Raw genomic sequence first — 15570 nt, forward strand, 5'->3', positions numbered from 1 at the left:
TCTATGGTATCATATCAATCAAATTAAATAATTAGTAACTCCCAACTTTATATAAAGTAAAACTAACAGCTTCAAAATTTATGATACACCTGACATACATTAAATGTCTTATTAATGACTAATTTAAATATTAATTTACAGAATAAAACATTATTGATTACTAAATTAGTTAATATTATGAATAAAAAATTATAATTGGTGTTAATTGATTTCTAAAATTTAAGTACCAATGTTTTAAATATTAAAAGAAATTTGTTACTAAACATTAGTTATCAAAGTTTTTGCTACCAAAGTTCATAAATTAATATCTAATTAATTAGTGACTAATTTGGCGATCAATTATAATTTATTTATTTATAACGGTGAATATCTTGATAAGCAATAATTTCTTATTGTGTGAATTGGTATTTAAATGGTCACTACAGTAACTAATAACTTTTAGTTAATAAAACTGATTGTTAATTATGTATTTTCTTATAGTGATAACATAATATAACATAACATAACAAAATATAATATATATGTATAATATAACATAATATTAACATAAAAAAATATAACATTATATAACATAATATAATACTAATTTCTTTTCAATAAATTTTGAAATTCTTATTATTAAAATAAAAATTTTATAAATAAAAAAATTATTAGACAAATTTTGCTTTAAAAATATCATTATTTTTTTAGTTTTTTTTTTCTTTTTTTATGATGCTTCATTTTTTAACAATCATAGTCTACCTAAATGATATGTAAATAGAGTAGATCAATTATGTCACATCTTAAATTTCACCAAAGTAAGTTTATTTTTATTCATTTTCTTAAATCAATTTTTAGAAGTTTTACATGCATGTGCTTTACGTTGTTTGCATGCGACTTAATTGCATTCAGGTCGTGTTCCTTTGGTATGATGGATTTGGAGAAGAGTATTGATGACTGCTTCTCAACAATCATTTTTCAACAAGTGTACTGGTACGTAATAGTATCAATAAGTGTCGTATCCACGAGAATTTAGCAAGTACATTGGTAGTTTGATTTTTGAGTTTTTGATTTATGATAGAGGGTGCAAGTAAAAATATATATTAGTTATTAGATAGATTGAGTGGAGTAGGGGCTATGTAATGATTTATCTCATCTTCTTCTACTACACCACTACTATCTTGTTTACTTTGGAAATCATTCAATGTCATGGGAGTACTCTTTCTATGTAGATCTAGGTTCATCCCTGATACACTAGAACCTAAGGACAAGGACTCCAAATCCAGTGTGATTCCTCAACTCCTGGTAGAATGAGTCCTTGATTTAATGTGCAAGACTTTCTCCTCCAGCATCCACTCTGGTATGCCATGGAGCATCCAGTACATGTATGATGATTTGATTGGACCACATATTGAGATTGGTTTCCCAACTCAATCCAAGCAAGTTAAATAGATGATTGATCAAGTCATTATTAAGCATAAATCAAACCATAAACAATTGAATGAAAGCAAATATAAATACCCAAAAAGTATAAGTGAATAGAATCAAAATTGATTACATCAAACCTGGACACGAGGGAGTTCAGCTACTCATAGAATATTACAATGCAATTCCAGTAACATCTACACATAAGATCTATACTAAGAGCACCTCCCTCGTGCCTCACAGACCCTATTCTACACTACTGCTACATTGTGGAGTCTCCACTCAATGCCTGAAATGAGGACCCAAGCTATTTATTTATAGGAATTTTTAGGCGATGCTCAACCACATGGATTATTTCACAAGTGGGTTTCCTTCTCATCTCAGCCCCTTGTCCCGGTGCTTAGCATGTGACCTTTTCTTCTTGGAAGGGTTCTTTTGGCTCCTTAGCTTCATGGATTTGGAAGGGTTTCCTCACGAGGCTTAGGTCCATTTCTTGTGTCAAGTCAGAAAGTCCAAATATGGTGTCCTGTCTTTTCTACTTCCATGGCTCAACTACAGTACTGTGGTTCAACTGCATACTTGATATTTTCTTTTATTTTTACTGCAAAACAACTAAATATCATTATAATTCATAAAGCTCCAATTCTATATACATCATTTTGTATCTTAAGCTAAGGAGATTTGTTTTATACTCAAATAGCACCATTTGATACATGATAAGTTTCAATTTCAAATGGAAAAATTACTTATTCTTGACACTTATCAAGTGTGAAGATGAATTTGTGTTGATTTGAGGGAATGAATATGTGTATTTTTTGAGTAGATTTAAAGGGTAAAGTGGATGGATCAGGAGATGAATTTTGTAAAAGTTAATGAGTGATTTGATTGATGTGATAAATTAAAATAAGTTTTAACAGATAGAATTTTAAAATTACCCTTATGATAAAAATAAAACCAAATAATTTTTAAATAAGTTAAAAATATTAAATTTTAATAATATTTTAATTATTATATATATATATATATATTATTAAATATTATATACATATTATTAATAATACATATTATTATTAATTATTAATTATTATATTATATATATTTTTATTATATATTATTATTAATTATTATATTGTATATATTTATTATTATTACACACACAACACTGGTTACCGGAGCACACACACTCACACACATAACATCAATTACCTAATCGGTGCACACACACCATACATTATTCATTCACGCACACAAGCACTAGCACACACACACAACACCTTCTTTCACACACACACACACACACAAAATATCCTTGCAATAGATGAACACACACCCCTGCAACACACACTCAACAATACACTCAATCACACACCGCTGCCACACACACTCTGAATAATCAGGGTTGAACTCGCCAAATGCTAAGCAACACCCTCAAATCTTTGCATGCATGTCGTGATCAGATAGTGGATGTATCCCGCTTTTCTGCGCTCGAGTATCCGTGCAAATCAACCCAAGAGAAAACACGAAGTTATTACTATCCGTCTTCATAAATTCTCTTGAACACATGCTCAAGGTGAATTTATACTTGCTTAAAATTGTTAAGATGTGCTAAGATTATTAATTTGAATTATTAGTGTACATATATTACATTCTCTTATAGTGAAAAGCTATTAGAGCTATTTTATAGTCATGAAAGTAAATAAAACTACTTTAGCTATGATAATATTATAGGTTGGAGCATTTGAATTTAGAAGTGGAGTGGTCATAGATTGTTGGATTTTATGACGGTTTGATATGTTTGATTTAATTTGATATGTTTTAACTTGAGTGTTGTGTGATATGTTGAGTGTCTTCAATACTCTAATTTTTGGTTAACTAGGTTAAATTGGTTGAGGTTAATATTATTTAAAAAGTCTCTTATTATGTAAAATTGTTTAAAAATATGAAGGAACTTTCTTATATGTTAATGGATCGTATTGTGCCACATTATCATACATGTAGCATACAAATTAAAATGAAATGAATGGAATTTTACTTGCAAGTACCACTTACCATTTTATGTGTATATAACGAAAATAATAAGATAAAGACTTTTGTAAAAATCAATACGATATATTACTCATAATTTATGTTTATTTGTGTATTACAATAACATAATATTATTTTTAATAACCTTAATTCGACACATTCTTTAAAAAAGTATAATCGGACATGACAATTTTGTAAACAAGAATTCACCTTGAAACACATTATCACGATCATGTGGCAAATAAAAAGTTAATTATTAAAAAAATCTTAAACATAAACAAACCGAGGAATTAATAGGTTTTTCCCTTAATATATCAAGTGCGTGAGGTCGGGTGTTTGAATAAAAAGGGTATGGTGTGTGTGAGAGGAATAGGAAAATTAAATAATATTAATAAAACTTAAATTGTTTAACGTTAAAAACTAAAGCACCCAATTTATAATTATAATTTTACAATCGCACTTATGAAATTTAACCCTAGATAAAGAAAAACGAAGATAGCCTTTTAAACCTAATAGTTTAACAAAAAAACATAATATTACAAAATATAGTTATCACATTAGTGTATATATCATGAGTATATATTAAAGTCCTGCTGCATTTTCAACGATGAAAAAAAATGAGCATTTACTATTTATGGTTAATGAACTGGGGTAGGTGTACCTTGGTAAAAGAAAGCACAACGCTACCATTGTCACTGTCAACGCGTCGGTTACAGAGCGCAAGAACCTGGGTTGAGTTGAAGTCGTGCGCTTTGAGTTCTGAATTCTGAATCTGACCACCAAAGTACACAGTCTTTAGGATCCGAAGGACAACCACAAGATCCCCACTTTTGTATCCTTTGATTTTGTTCAGACAGCGACATGTTCCCTTCTTCTTCGTAAGCTCTAGCATCATCTTCATGTCTATTCTGTGTCTCCCTGCAGAGTGAGAAACCCAAATGGCAATTGTAGTTGAAGACTTCTTCAAGGAGAGGAAATACCCTTTCATTTTCACTCTCTTAATCTTGCTCATTTGTGTCGCGTTCTTCCTCTTCAGCTTCTCCAACACCACCTCAAATCCTGTTGCTTTCTATTCTGTTATCCAACACCAAGCACCTCCTCATCATGCTTCAAAACCGAAAGAGCAAGAGCTTCCTCTAAAGGTGACCAATGTCACAGCTGATGAAGACCAAGGTTTGCCCCCAGAGGAGGATGCTGTGACCATTGATTGGAAGCTGTGTGAGGACCCGCAGAATGTTGATTTTATACCATGTTTGGATAATTTTGTGGCCATTAAGGCTCTTAAGTCGAGGAGGCACATGGAGCACAGGGAAAGACATTGCCCTGAGACCAGTCTTCACTGCTTGTTGCCTCTCCCCAAAGGGTATAAAGCCCCGGTTCCGTGGCCTAAGAGCAGGGATAAGGTGAGATTCATAGAAGTTGAATGAATTGTTATTGTGATACTCTTTAGTCATTTACATATTGTTATGCAGGTTGTTGAAGAAATTGTTGTACTCTTAGCTTTACTTGTATTCTGAACGGGTTTTGCTTTATGATTTGTCACATACCAATTTATTCTAATGAAGTAATGAAAATAGTGTTGAGTTGTTATTTGTTAAGTACCATTTGAGTCTTTTAACTAGTCTTGAAGTCAATGGAGAAGGAATTTTATATTTTCTTTATTTTCAGATTTGGTATGATAACGTTCCTCATCCAAAGCTGGTGGAGTACAAGAAAGATCAGCACTGGGTAGTAAAGTCTGGAGAATATCTGGTTTTTCCAGGTGGTGGTACTCAATTCAAAGATGGAGTAGATCATTACATTGAGTTCATACAGAAGGTATTTTTGCCATGTGGATTCACATGATTAACCATGATTATGATATATATGTGACTTTTATATACACTGATGAACTTTAATCAATTATTGAAAAAGAAGAACCTAAAAATTGGGAGGACTCGGAGAGTGACTGAGAAGAAACTTACTACTTTTGGATCTTGCTTGGTCTACATATTGATATCAAATGAACACATCAAAAAGCTCAGAGCTTATTTGATTAGGAATTTTAGATGCAATGCTTTGTTGCTTCTTTCTAGTAGGATTGATGGAAATGTCTAAGATTTCATATAAAGAGTTGGCATTCATATATTGTTTTATCCAATAAAATCGATGACATTTTCTTGTAATGAGGGCATAGCAATGTTTCGTTTTGATTTATGAATGACTTCAAGAAGTACATTTATGGTGGTAGCACTAGTTTGCTAATTTTTTGGTTATATACTAGACATTACCAGCAATTAAATGGGGAAAGCATACCAGGGTTGTTCTAGATGTTGGCTGTGGTGTTGCTAGCTTTGGTGGCTATTTGCTGGACAAAAATGTTATTACTATGTCATTTGCCCCAAAGGATGAACATGAAGCTCAGATACAGTTTGCCTTGGAACGAGGAATCCCTGCAACTCTTTCAGTCATTGGAACACAAAAGTTGACTTTTCCTGATAATGGCTTTGATTTGATCCATTGTGCACGGTGTAGGGTTCACTGGGATGCAGATGGTACTTATCTTTTTTTCTTGCTTCCACTTTCCATATCAGGACTTCCTTCTATGTTCCGTTTATACCAATATATGATAATGATGTTTATTCACAAATACTGTCACAAATTTAGGTGGGAAGCCCTTGTATGAGCTCAATAGGATTCTTAGACCTGGTGGTTTCTTTGCATGGTCTGCAACACCAGTCTACCGAGATGATGAAAGAGATCAGAAAGTATGGAATGGTTTGTCTTTCTCTTTTTCTCTCACCTTCATCCTCTTTCTCTGTGTCATTGTCTTTCCTTCCTCTTTAGTTATAATTTTTTCATCTGTGTTGAGAATGTATCTTATTTAATACACAGAGAAGTTGAATTTTTGTATGAGCTGACCTTGATGTCCCAAATGAATTTGTTCTGTCTTCTCAGCTTTTATGTTTAAGAATTTTATTTTTTTGTCAAACTGCAGCCATGGTGGATATAACAAAAGCCATGTGCTGGAAGGTTGTGGCTAAGGCTCATGATTCTTCTGGAATTGGACTTGTTATATACCAGAAGCCCACCTCATCTTCTTGCTATGAGAAACGTAAAGAGAACAATCCACCTCTATGTGAAAATGGAGATGGGAAGAACAGCTCATGGTAGTTTCTCCTTTCTTGGGATCTTATTTCTATTATGCTTATGTTTCTATCAATTTATACTTCATTATTCCAACACAAAATAAATGAATATTACCTCTAAGAAAAAGGTCAGAGAGACTATTGCGAGCAATGCTAGATGTTAGTACCCTGTTCTCGTTTGAGTAAAGATCACCCTTTTTTCTTGAATATAAGCAAATTTGCCAACTTTTGTTTTATTTAAGGATATTTTTCCTAAAATCCCTTAACTTTAATTAATGTGTAACTTTATATTAAGATACTAATCAAAATTTAATGTAGTAAACTGATTTTCTTAATTTGTTTGGAACTAGTTTCTGTTTAGTTTCTATCTTTGCTAATTTCCTCTTCATGCTTGTGATTATGTTTAGGTATGCGAGGCTCAATAATTGTCTTACTCCTCTTCCGGTCGATGATAAGGGTAAACTGCAGAGCTGGCCCAAGTCTTGGCCCCAGAGGCTTACCAGTAAGCCACCTAGCTTACCTACTGATTCAGTTTCCAAAGACAAGTTCTTCAAGGACAGCAAACGCTGGTCTGAATTAGTTTCAGATGTTTATGTGAAAGCTCTTCCTATAAATTGGTCAAGTGTTCGAAATGTAATGGACATGAATGCTGGTTATGCAGGGTAAAGTAACATTTTTTTTCTCAAATTCTAGCTCTTTTGCCCATACATTCTTGAGGGCATTGGTAGTAATAACCGATATCCTTGATTTTCTATCAGACCTACTCATGATGTAACAATGGCATGTTATTGACAGTTTCCTCCAAGTTTCTTTGAGACTGATAGCACGTCTGTTATATTTTGCAGATTTGCTGCTGCTCTCGTTGATCTTCCAGTGTGGGTGATGAATGTAGTACCTATTGATGTGCCTGATACTCTTAGTATTATAATGGACAGAGGGTTTATAGGAATGTATCATGATTGGTGCGAGTCCTTTAGTACCTATCCTCGCACATACGATCTTCTTCACTCTAGCTTTCTGTTCAAATATCTTGAGCCAAGGTATGGTTCTTGAAGAAACTAATATCTATAACATCATGTTATTCTAGGACTCTGTCACTTATGCACAACACAGGTAAGTGTATATGATTCTGATAATGAACAATTTTTGTCAGATGTGACATTTTAGATGTGGCTGTGGAGATTGATCGCATATTGAGACCAAATGGATATCTCGTGGTTCATGATTCAATGGAGATACTTAACAAGCTCACTCCAATTTTTAGTTCACTTCACTGGTCTGTAACGTTGCATCAGGATCAGTTTCTTGTAGCTAGGAAGGGTTTATGGCGACCTACGAGCTCTTCAGACTGAATGTACATTGGGTTATGAGCATGAAGAAATCTTCAATCACCCATGGATTATATATATCAGTATATTCTGGATAAAAGGTTGGTGCAAAATGATTGAATTTGAAGAAAGGAATATTGTATCCGACAAGTAATCTTGTCCGAGTGTGAAATTTGTTAGCCATACATTTATTTATAGTAATAGTAATACGGAGAATTTTTGTTTTTCTGATATATTTTCTTTTCCGGATACTCATGCTGTGATACGAGTTTACCATAACTTTGGCATGCACAGTTATGTGCAAGCTGTACTCTGTCAGGAATCATATACTAATGCTATGATCCTTCTGTGTCTAGATCCAGGCACGGTGGCTGAATGCAAGCAATACATACATACATGCAGATTCAAAAGACACTACACATTCCTCTTCCTAGAAAAAATAAAACTAAAACCCTATGCAGGAAACTACATAATACATGTACGAGAAAAGAAACTATAAAGAATCTTCACAATTCACAAACAAACGTTGAATTGTCCAAGACAATCCTTCCATTAGACGCAGCAACATTCCGGGAGTAGCACATGAACCCATCAACATAACTATAATTCTGCGTGGTGCTTGCCTGACCCGACACAACAGAGTGACCCTTCACATCGATCCAGCCCTTGGAATTCTGGGCATTGGTAATGGATTTCGAGAAGCACCCACTTACATGCTTCTCATTGAGAATATGAGAAAGCTCGGTGACAAGCCGGTATGTGCCATCGAGAAACTCCTTAGTGGTGGTGACAACCCTTAAAGGGTACCTTCGTCTAACCTTCAACCTGGTGATAGATTCACCTTTTCCATCGATCACCTTAACTTTTTTCTTTGCCTTGAACTTCTGCTTAACGGTCTTGATACTCCCATTGTGTTGGAACTTTATGAAGTTCTTGAACGAGAATCCCTGAGAAACCGTGGTGGTGATGTTGCCTGCACTGGTCATGACCCACCCTGTGATGTGCGTTTCCTGCTCCGCGTCCACGTCAAACGACCCATCAAGCCCTCGAAACCCCTCTTGCCGTTCGATCGAAGTTTCAGGACTGTGATGAACCACGGGATTAGCATGAACCACCTTTGATTCGTGGTCCAACCAAAGATGCAAGTTTGCGTTCACCAGCCAGTAAGATATTCCCTTCACCACCCCTATTCCGAACACGTGCTCCTTCCCATCCAAAACTTTCCCCAAAAACGGCGTCAAATCGATGTCGTATGAGGGAAGGTTAAAAGCCCCGATCGCCACCATGGGCTCCCAGAACAAAGGGTTGATCCCGCCGGTGAATATCACCGGAAACGGAACCTCCGACCCGACAACCTGCCCGTCGATCGTCGCGTAAACTTCCCTGTACGCGCCGTTCCCACGCTCCGTCGCCAAACCGTTCGCCGTGATGTACGAAGTCGGCGGGTTCGAGTACCAAAACTCGTCGTTTCCGTGAAAAGAAACGTATAATTCAAGCACCGCGCGATAGGTGTTTCTCGGAATTCGAACTTTCCGGGAGAAGGAACTTTTCTCCTCCTCCAACTTGAACCAAAACCCTCGCCGTCCATCATCGGATATCGGAATAATCAAATCCGCCGGCGACTCATTCACGCCTCTGGAGCCAGGATCCTGGATAAGAGATCGAGATTTAGGCAGAGAAATTGGATTGAAAGTAAGCTCCTCGGGGCAGGGGACAAACGGAACCCTGACGGGGGCCTTAACGGCGTACTCGTTGTAGTAGAGGAGAGTGACGGTAACGTGGTAGACGCCTGTGAACTGTGTTCACGATGTTTTCTAGCATCATGGTAAGGTCGAGGTTGGATTTGGCGAAGAGGGAGGAGTATCTCGTGACGTCCTTGCGGACGTTCAAGAAGATGCCGTCGGCGGTGGGCTCGGCGGTGCTGGTGCGGAGGATTTCGGCGCCGGCGATCCAGATGGCGGCGATGCGGTCGTACTGCTCGCCCTTGCAGCGGGCGTGGAAATGGAGCACGACGCGAGACCACGGGGCGGGGCAGCACGGGGGAGGGCTGTAGGAGGTGGTGTACGGAGGAGAGTCGATGGTGTGAGCGAAGCAGTGGTGGAGGACACGGTGGCACAAATAAATATATATCTGTGCACGGATTCGTTTTCGTGGGAATTTCCGCATTAAGTGAGTATAAACACCACAAGAAAATCCTCAATTTTAGTGTCAAAAAATAGTTAGTCACTCTATTAACCAATTTGAATACCAATTTATAAAATTAAAAATTATTAATTATTTGTTATATTATCCATTGATTTGATATATTTATTCATATGATTCATTAGTCTTTATGGTAAATATTTGTATTAACTAAGTTGATTTATTTCCTTTATTGAGTACATATTGTATCTATAAATATGACTTTCCTATCAATAATAATATACAAGTGAGTTGCTCCCTATTCTCTATTCTCTATTATTTCTTCTCTATTATCTATTATTCTCTTTATTATTCACTTTATTTCATAACGTTATCAGCACGATGTTTCAACCAATTGAGGACTAGTGGAAGCTTTTTCTCTATATCGACACTGTTATGCGTGTCTTAATCCAGGCTCTTTCTAATCATTTCTCAAATTATAATTTTACCTTATATTTTTCCTCTTGTGATAAGAATTATTTAACTTTATCAATTTTCATCTTCGTCTTATTATTTTTATTTTTATTTTGACGGTAATTATTATTATTATTATTAATATAATTATTTTATGTGCTAGTTCTAAACACACGAAATGTTGCAAAATTTGGAATTGTGACCTTTGATATTACAAGGAAGAATTCCTTATATTGGATTTTAAATATTGAAATATATTTAGATGCAATGGATATTGGGATACCATTAAATCAAGAAATAAAGCATCTAAGCAACTAATTTGCTCATGCGACAAAAATATTGTGAAAAAGGATTCACAAATATTATGAATTTATTTCATGCCTATGTATGGCTGGCTGGATAAAACAATAAAGCTTTTGATGAAAAATCATGAGATCCGCCTAATTTGCTCCATTCCCAGAAGTGAATGCAACAATCAATATTATGAATTTATTTCATGTCTTTGTATGGATGAAAAAAAGCAATGAGCTTTTGATAGAAAATCATGAAAGATGTCCAAATTGGTTCTGCTCTATTCCCAGAAGTGAATGCAGCAACATTTTATTTATATTTTCGTGATCGTGATCTTGATTATGGACATGGTTATAAAGAAAATTTCAAAGACACATTTTGTCACCAGAAGTGGCACAATAATGTGAAAAAAAAGGAAAAGGAAAATGTGAAAATATTGACAAAAAGATGAAAGTATTTATTATCATTATGATGGTAAAGGTCATTTGAGTTGTACTTATTGTATACCAAAGCATCTTACAAATAATGATAAGAACATAGAAACACACTTTGCTTATGAAGATGGTGATTCTGATTATGGCCATATGAATGCTACTCATCTTGATATTGTTATTTTCTTTGCTAAAGCAAATGGAAGCATTGATCACCTCATTGATTATGAGAGTGTTAAAAAAAAATTCTCATATTGATATTTACGTTTATATGAAAAACGAATGTTTGCACTAGTACCAAAAGATATGCATCTTATTGATAGTGCAACAACTTATACAATTCTCAAGAGTAATAAATTTTTCTCTTGTTTGATAATGTGAGACATCTATGTTAGTATTATTTATAGTACTACAAATATATTTGAAGACTGTAGAAGAGCTATTATACTTCTACTAAGAAGTTGAATAGAAACTTATTAAGTTTCAATGATATTTGTCTAAATGGATATTAAATTGAGACAAACAATGAAAAAGATATGAAATATCTTTATATCTCTATGATTGAGTTGAAAAAGAAAGTGTATTGGAGAAATTATCAACATTCTCTTATAGTTTGTACTACAAGTTTATTAGTACAATTGAAATGCATGTCATGGTAAACTAGAAGTTTACAAATCAAAATGATTGCCTTGTTTGACATGATCAGTTATTATGATACGAAAAAAAAAGGTTGAAAAACTTATGTGGACACGTTTGAAGCGTGGTAGACCTATTGGTTCCAAAGATAAAAACTCTTGAATGAGAAAATGAGTTAATATGCAAAATGACCTAATCGAAAAGGTTGAAATCCCAAAAGATTCATTTGACATAATTAATGGTTCGGTTCCAGAAGAACCTCAAGTACCTGAAATGGTTGAAATGATGAGATCTCAATAAATTATGTCATGAATCATAGAATATGGAACCAAAATAAAGTTAACATTGACGAAACTTTTACTTATAACATAGCGATGAATGTTATGAATGACAATGAGGATCAATAAGTAATGATCATTGAAGATTGTCGGCGAAGAAAAGATTGGCCAAAATGAAAATATGCAAAGAAGCATAATTGTATTTGCTTACTGAACGAAAGGTTTTTGGACGTATAGTTCGCACACCTGAAGTTGTGAAACTTGTTGGGTACATATGGATTTTTGCGCAAAAATCAAATTAAGAATGATGAAATTGTTAGATACAAAGCACAATTGGTTGTTCAAGGTTGTTCACAAAATCTTGTATTGATTTGTGAAAAAACGTATTCACTAGTATTGGATGCAACAACATTGCAATATTCGATTATCCTAGTTGCATAACAATATTTGCATTTACATCTAATGGATGATGTTATAACCTATTTGTACGGTTCTTTTGAGAATCATATTTATATGAAAATCCCTGAAAGATTTTATTTACCCAACAAGACAAATTCTCAAGAGGGATATTCAATAAAATTGAACATGCTCTTTTATTGATTAAAGCAATCAAGACGTGTGTGGCATAACCGTCTTATTGAGTACTTATTAAAAGAAGGATCTAGAAATGATCATATTTGTTCTTGTATTTATATGAAAAGATCCAAAAATGAATTTGTCATAATTATTGTTTATGTAGATGACATAAACATCGTTGGAACTCCTAAGGAGCTCACAAAGGCAACTGATTACTCAAAGAAATAATTTGAGATGAATGATCTTTGAAGAGCAAAGTCTTATTTGAAATCAGAAATTGAGTATTTAAATAAAAGTGTTTTTATACATCAAGAGGCTTATATGATTAAGGTGTTTAAAATGTTCTAAATGGACAAGACACATCCATTATGCACTCCAATAGTTGTGAGGTCGTTAGATGTTGATAAATGTTCTTCTTAGACCTCAATAAAATGATGAAGATCTTCTTGGTCCAGAAGCACCATATCTTAGTGTCATAAAACCACTAATGTATCTTGCTAATTATACTCGACCTGATATTGCATTTGCTGTAAATTTGTTAAGCAAGATATAATTCTTCAACTACAAGAAGAAAATGATTTGGAGTAAAACATATGTTTCGTTACCTTAAGGGTACTACGAATGAGATTATTTCATTAAATATGATTCAGAATCAGACCTAATGAGTTATGTATATGCATGTTATTTTACATATTCTCACAATGTCACAATGGTTGATCACAAACAAGATGTTTGTTCACATGTGGTAGCACAATGGTTTCATGAAGGTATATGAAACAAACCATAGTAGCAACATCGTCTAATCATACAAAATTATAAGGAAAGTTGTGAATATGTTTGGTTAAGGTTTATAATTCAACATGTGCAAGAAACTTGTGACTATCCCCGAGAAAGATGGAATCAACAACCATATATGAAGACAATAGTGTATTGTTCAATTGAAAGGATGATATAGATATCCAAAAATTCGTTCATCTGAAAATATGACAAGTCTATTTGTAAAGCTTTTGCCAAGAAAAAATTTTGAGCAAATGACTCACAAATTCGGACTCTGTCACCTTAATGATGTAAGTTTACATGAGGGGGAGAAATAGAATATGTGATGAACAATATTGTATTAAAGAATACAGAATGTTGTACTCTTTTTCCTTCACTAGGTTTTTTATCCCAAAGGGTTTTTTCTAATAAGGTTTGAACTAGGCACATTTTTTATCAATGGACACTCAAGGGGGAGTGTTATGAATTAATGATTGTCCATTGATTTGATACATTTACTCATATGATTCATTAGTCTTTATGGTAAATATTTGTATTAACTAAGTTGATTTGTTTCCTTTATGGATTACATATTGTATCTATAAATAGGGCTCTTCCTATCAATAATAATACACAAATGAGGTGCTCCCTATTCTATATTCTCTATTATTTCTTCTCTTCTCTATTATCTATTATTCTCTCTATTATTCACTTTATTTCATAACATTACTAAAATAGTTATTATTATAAATACAAAATATACTAAATGTAGGGTAGATTTAGGTCTAATTTATGGGTCCACCGACTTTAAATCGGTTTTTGGACTCTTATTTGTCTTAAAATTAAAAAGTAAAATAATGGGTTATTATTCTAGTGTAGGAAAATGTTATTTTTTCATTAAATGAAACAAATATATTTTAAATTGTATAAGTGTTTCTTAATTTATATTTAACATTTCATAAAAATGTAAAAATAAAAAAATAAATAAGAGAACAAAGGTTTCTGAAGAAATAAAGAAGGAGAAATAGGCAGAACTCATTTATTTGTGTATTACAGTCACATAATATTATTTATAACAACCTTATTTTTATGCATTGTTTAAAAACTTGACATGACAATTTTGTAAGCAAGAGTTCATAGCAGCTGTCGGAACAACATGATCACCTAATACACAAAAGTAAGTTATTAAAAAGATGTAAACATATAACAAAATTGAATCATAAATAATACATATAAAAGATTAAAATAGAGAATAATGTTGTAAGAAAGTGAATACCTATATTAGATTTGGTCACACTACAACTATTAATGCATTCACCGTAAACATTGAGAGGAGGATCATGATCACGGTGACATTTATTCATGCAATCAGCATAACATCGTGGATCTAACCATATTAAACATTGAAAGTAACATTTTACACCACATTTTTTTGCATCTGTGCAACCCAACACAATCATCATTATAATCACAACTCCAATATTATGCATCTTACTATTTGTCTTCACTTTTCTTTCCATCTCTAAAACCTATCCAAGAATTGTGTGTATGTTATTTCCAAGAAGGAAAACAATTTATAAATGAAACATACAATCGAAAGAATTTAACTATTCTCTGATCAATGGTATCATATCAATCAAATTAAATTAGTAACTCCCAACTTTATATAAAGTAAAACTAATAACTCCAAAATTTATGATATAACATAATGTCTCATTAATGATCAATTTTAGTAATAAAAGTTCTTAATCGCTATAGTGACCAATTTAGACATAAATTTGCAAAATAAAAGATTATTGGTTACTAAATTACTCAAATGAATAAAAAAAATTATAATTGGTATTAATTGGTTTCTAAAATTTAACTAGGATGTTTTAACTACCAAAGGAAATTGGTCATTGAACATTAGTCGTCAATGTTTTTGCTACTAAAGGAATTAGTTTCTTAATTAATCTTTGATTAATTAATGACTAATTTAGCAATCAATTATAATTTATTTATTTATTAATAATAGTGAATATTTTAGTAATCAATAGTGACTAATAACTTTGGGTTACTAAAATTGATTGTTAATGATGTATTTTCTTATAGTGATAACGTAATATAACATAACATAACAAAA

General features: G+C 33.2%; 1 protein-coding gene, 1 long non-coding RNA gene and 1 pseudogene across 3 annotated transcripts; 1 reads left to right on the forward strand and 2 right to left on the reverse strand.

Moving 5' to 3' along the window:
- The first annotated feature begins 4053 nt into the window (after nt 1–4053).
- LOC114193115 (putative methyltransferase PMT23) lies at nt 4054–8118 on the forward strand. Its single transcript, XM_028082816.2, has 8 exons — nt 4054–4832; nt 5098–5247; nt 5693–5963; nt 6076–6186; nt 6407–6578; nt 6965–7219; nt 7403–7597; nt 7711–8118. Exons 1-8 carry the CDS (start codon nt 4368–4370, stop codon nt 7907–7909), a joined length of 1818 nt encoding a protein of 605 aa, XP_027938617.2. The 5' UTR covers nt 4054–4367; the 3' UTR covers nt 7910–8118.
- Nucleotides 8119–8257: 139 nt separating this feature from the next.
- Nucleotides 8258–10065, reverse strand: LOC114193116 (peptide-N4-(N-acetyl-beta-glucosaminyl)asparagine amidase A pseudogene; annotated as a pseudogene). The gene has a single exon (XR_003606225.2). The product of XR_003606225.2 is annotated as a peptide-N4-(N-acetyl-beta-glucosaminyl)asparagine amidase A pseudogene (transcript).
- Nucleotides 10066–14463: 4398 nt separating this feature from the next.
- On the reverse strand, nt 14464–15069 carry LOC114193080 (uncharacterized). The gene is made up of 2 exons (XR_003606221.1): nt 14725–15069; nt 14464–14612 (listed from the first exon to the last, which is right to left on the reverse strand). It is a non-coding gene; the product is annotated as an uncharacterized LOC114193080 (long non-coding RNA).
- Between the last annotated feature and the right edge of the window lie 501 nt (nt 15070–15570).

The sequence above is a fragment of the Vigna unguiculata genome, chromosome 8 (genome assembly GCF_037176805.1).
Source record: "Vigna unguiculata cultivar grain cowpea cultivar isolate G323 ecotype 2 chromosome 8, ASM3717680v1, whole genome shotgun sequence".
In the NCBI taxonomy this organism is placed as follows: domain Eukaryota; kingdom Viridiplantae; phylum Streptophyta; class Magnoliopsida; order Fabales; family Fabaceae; genus Vigna; species Vigna unguiculata.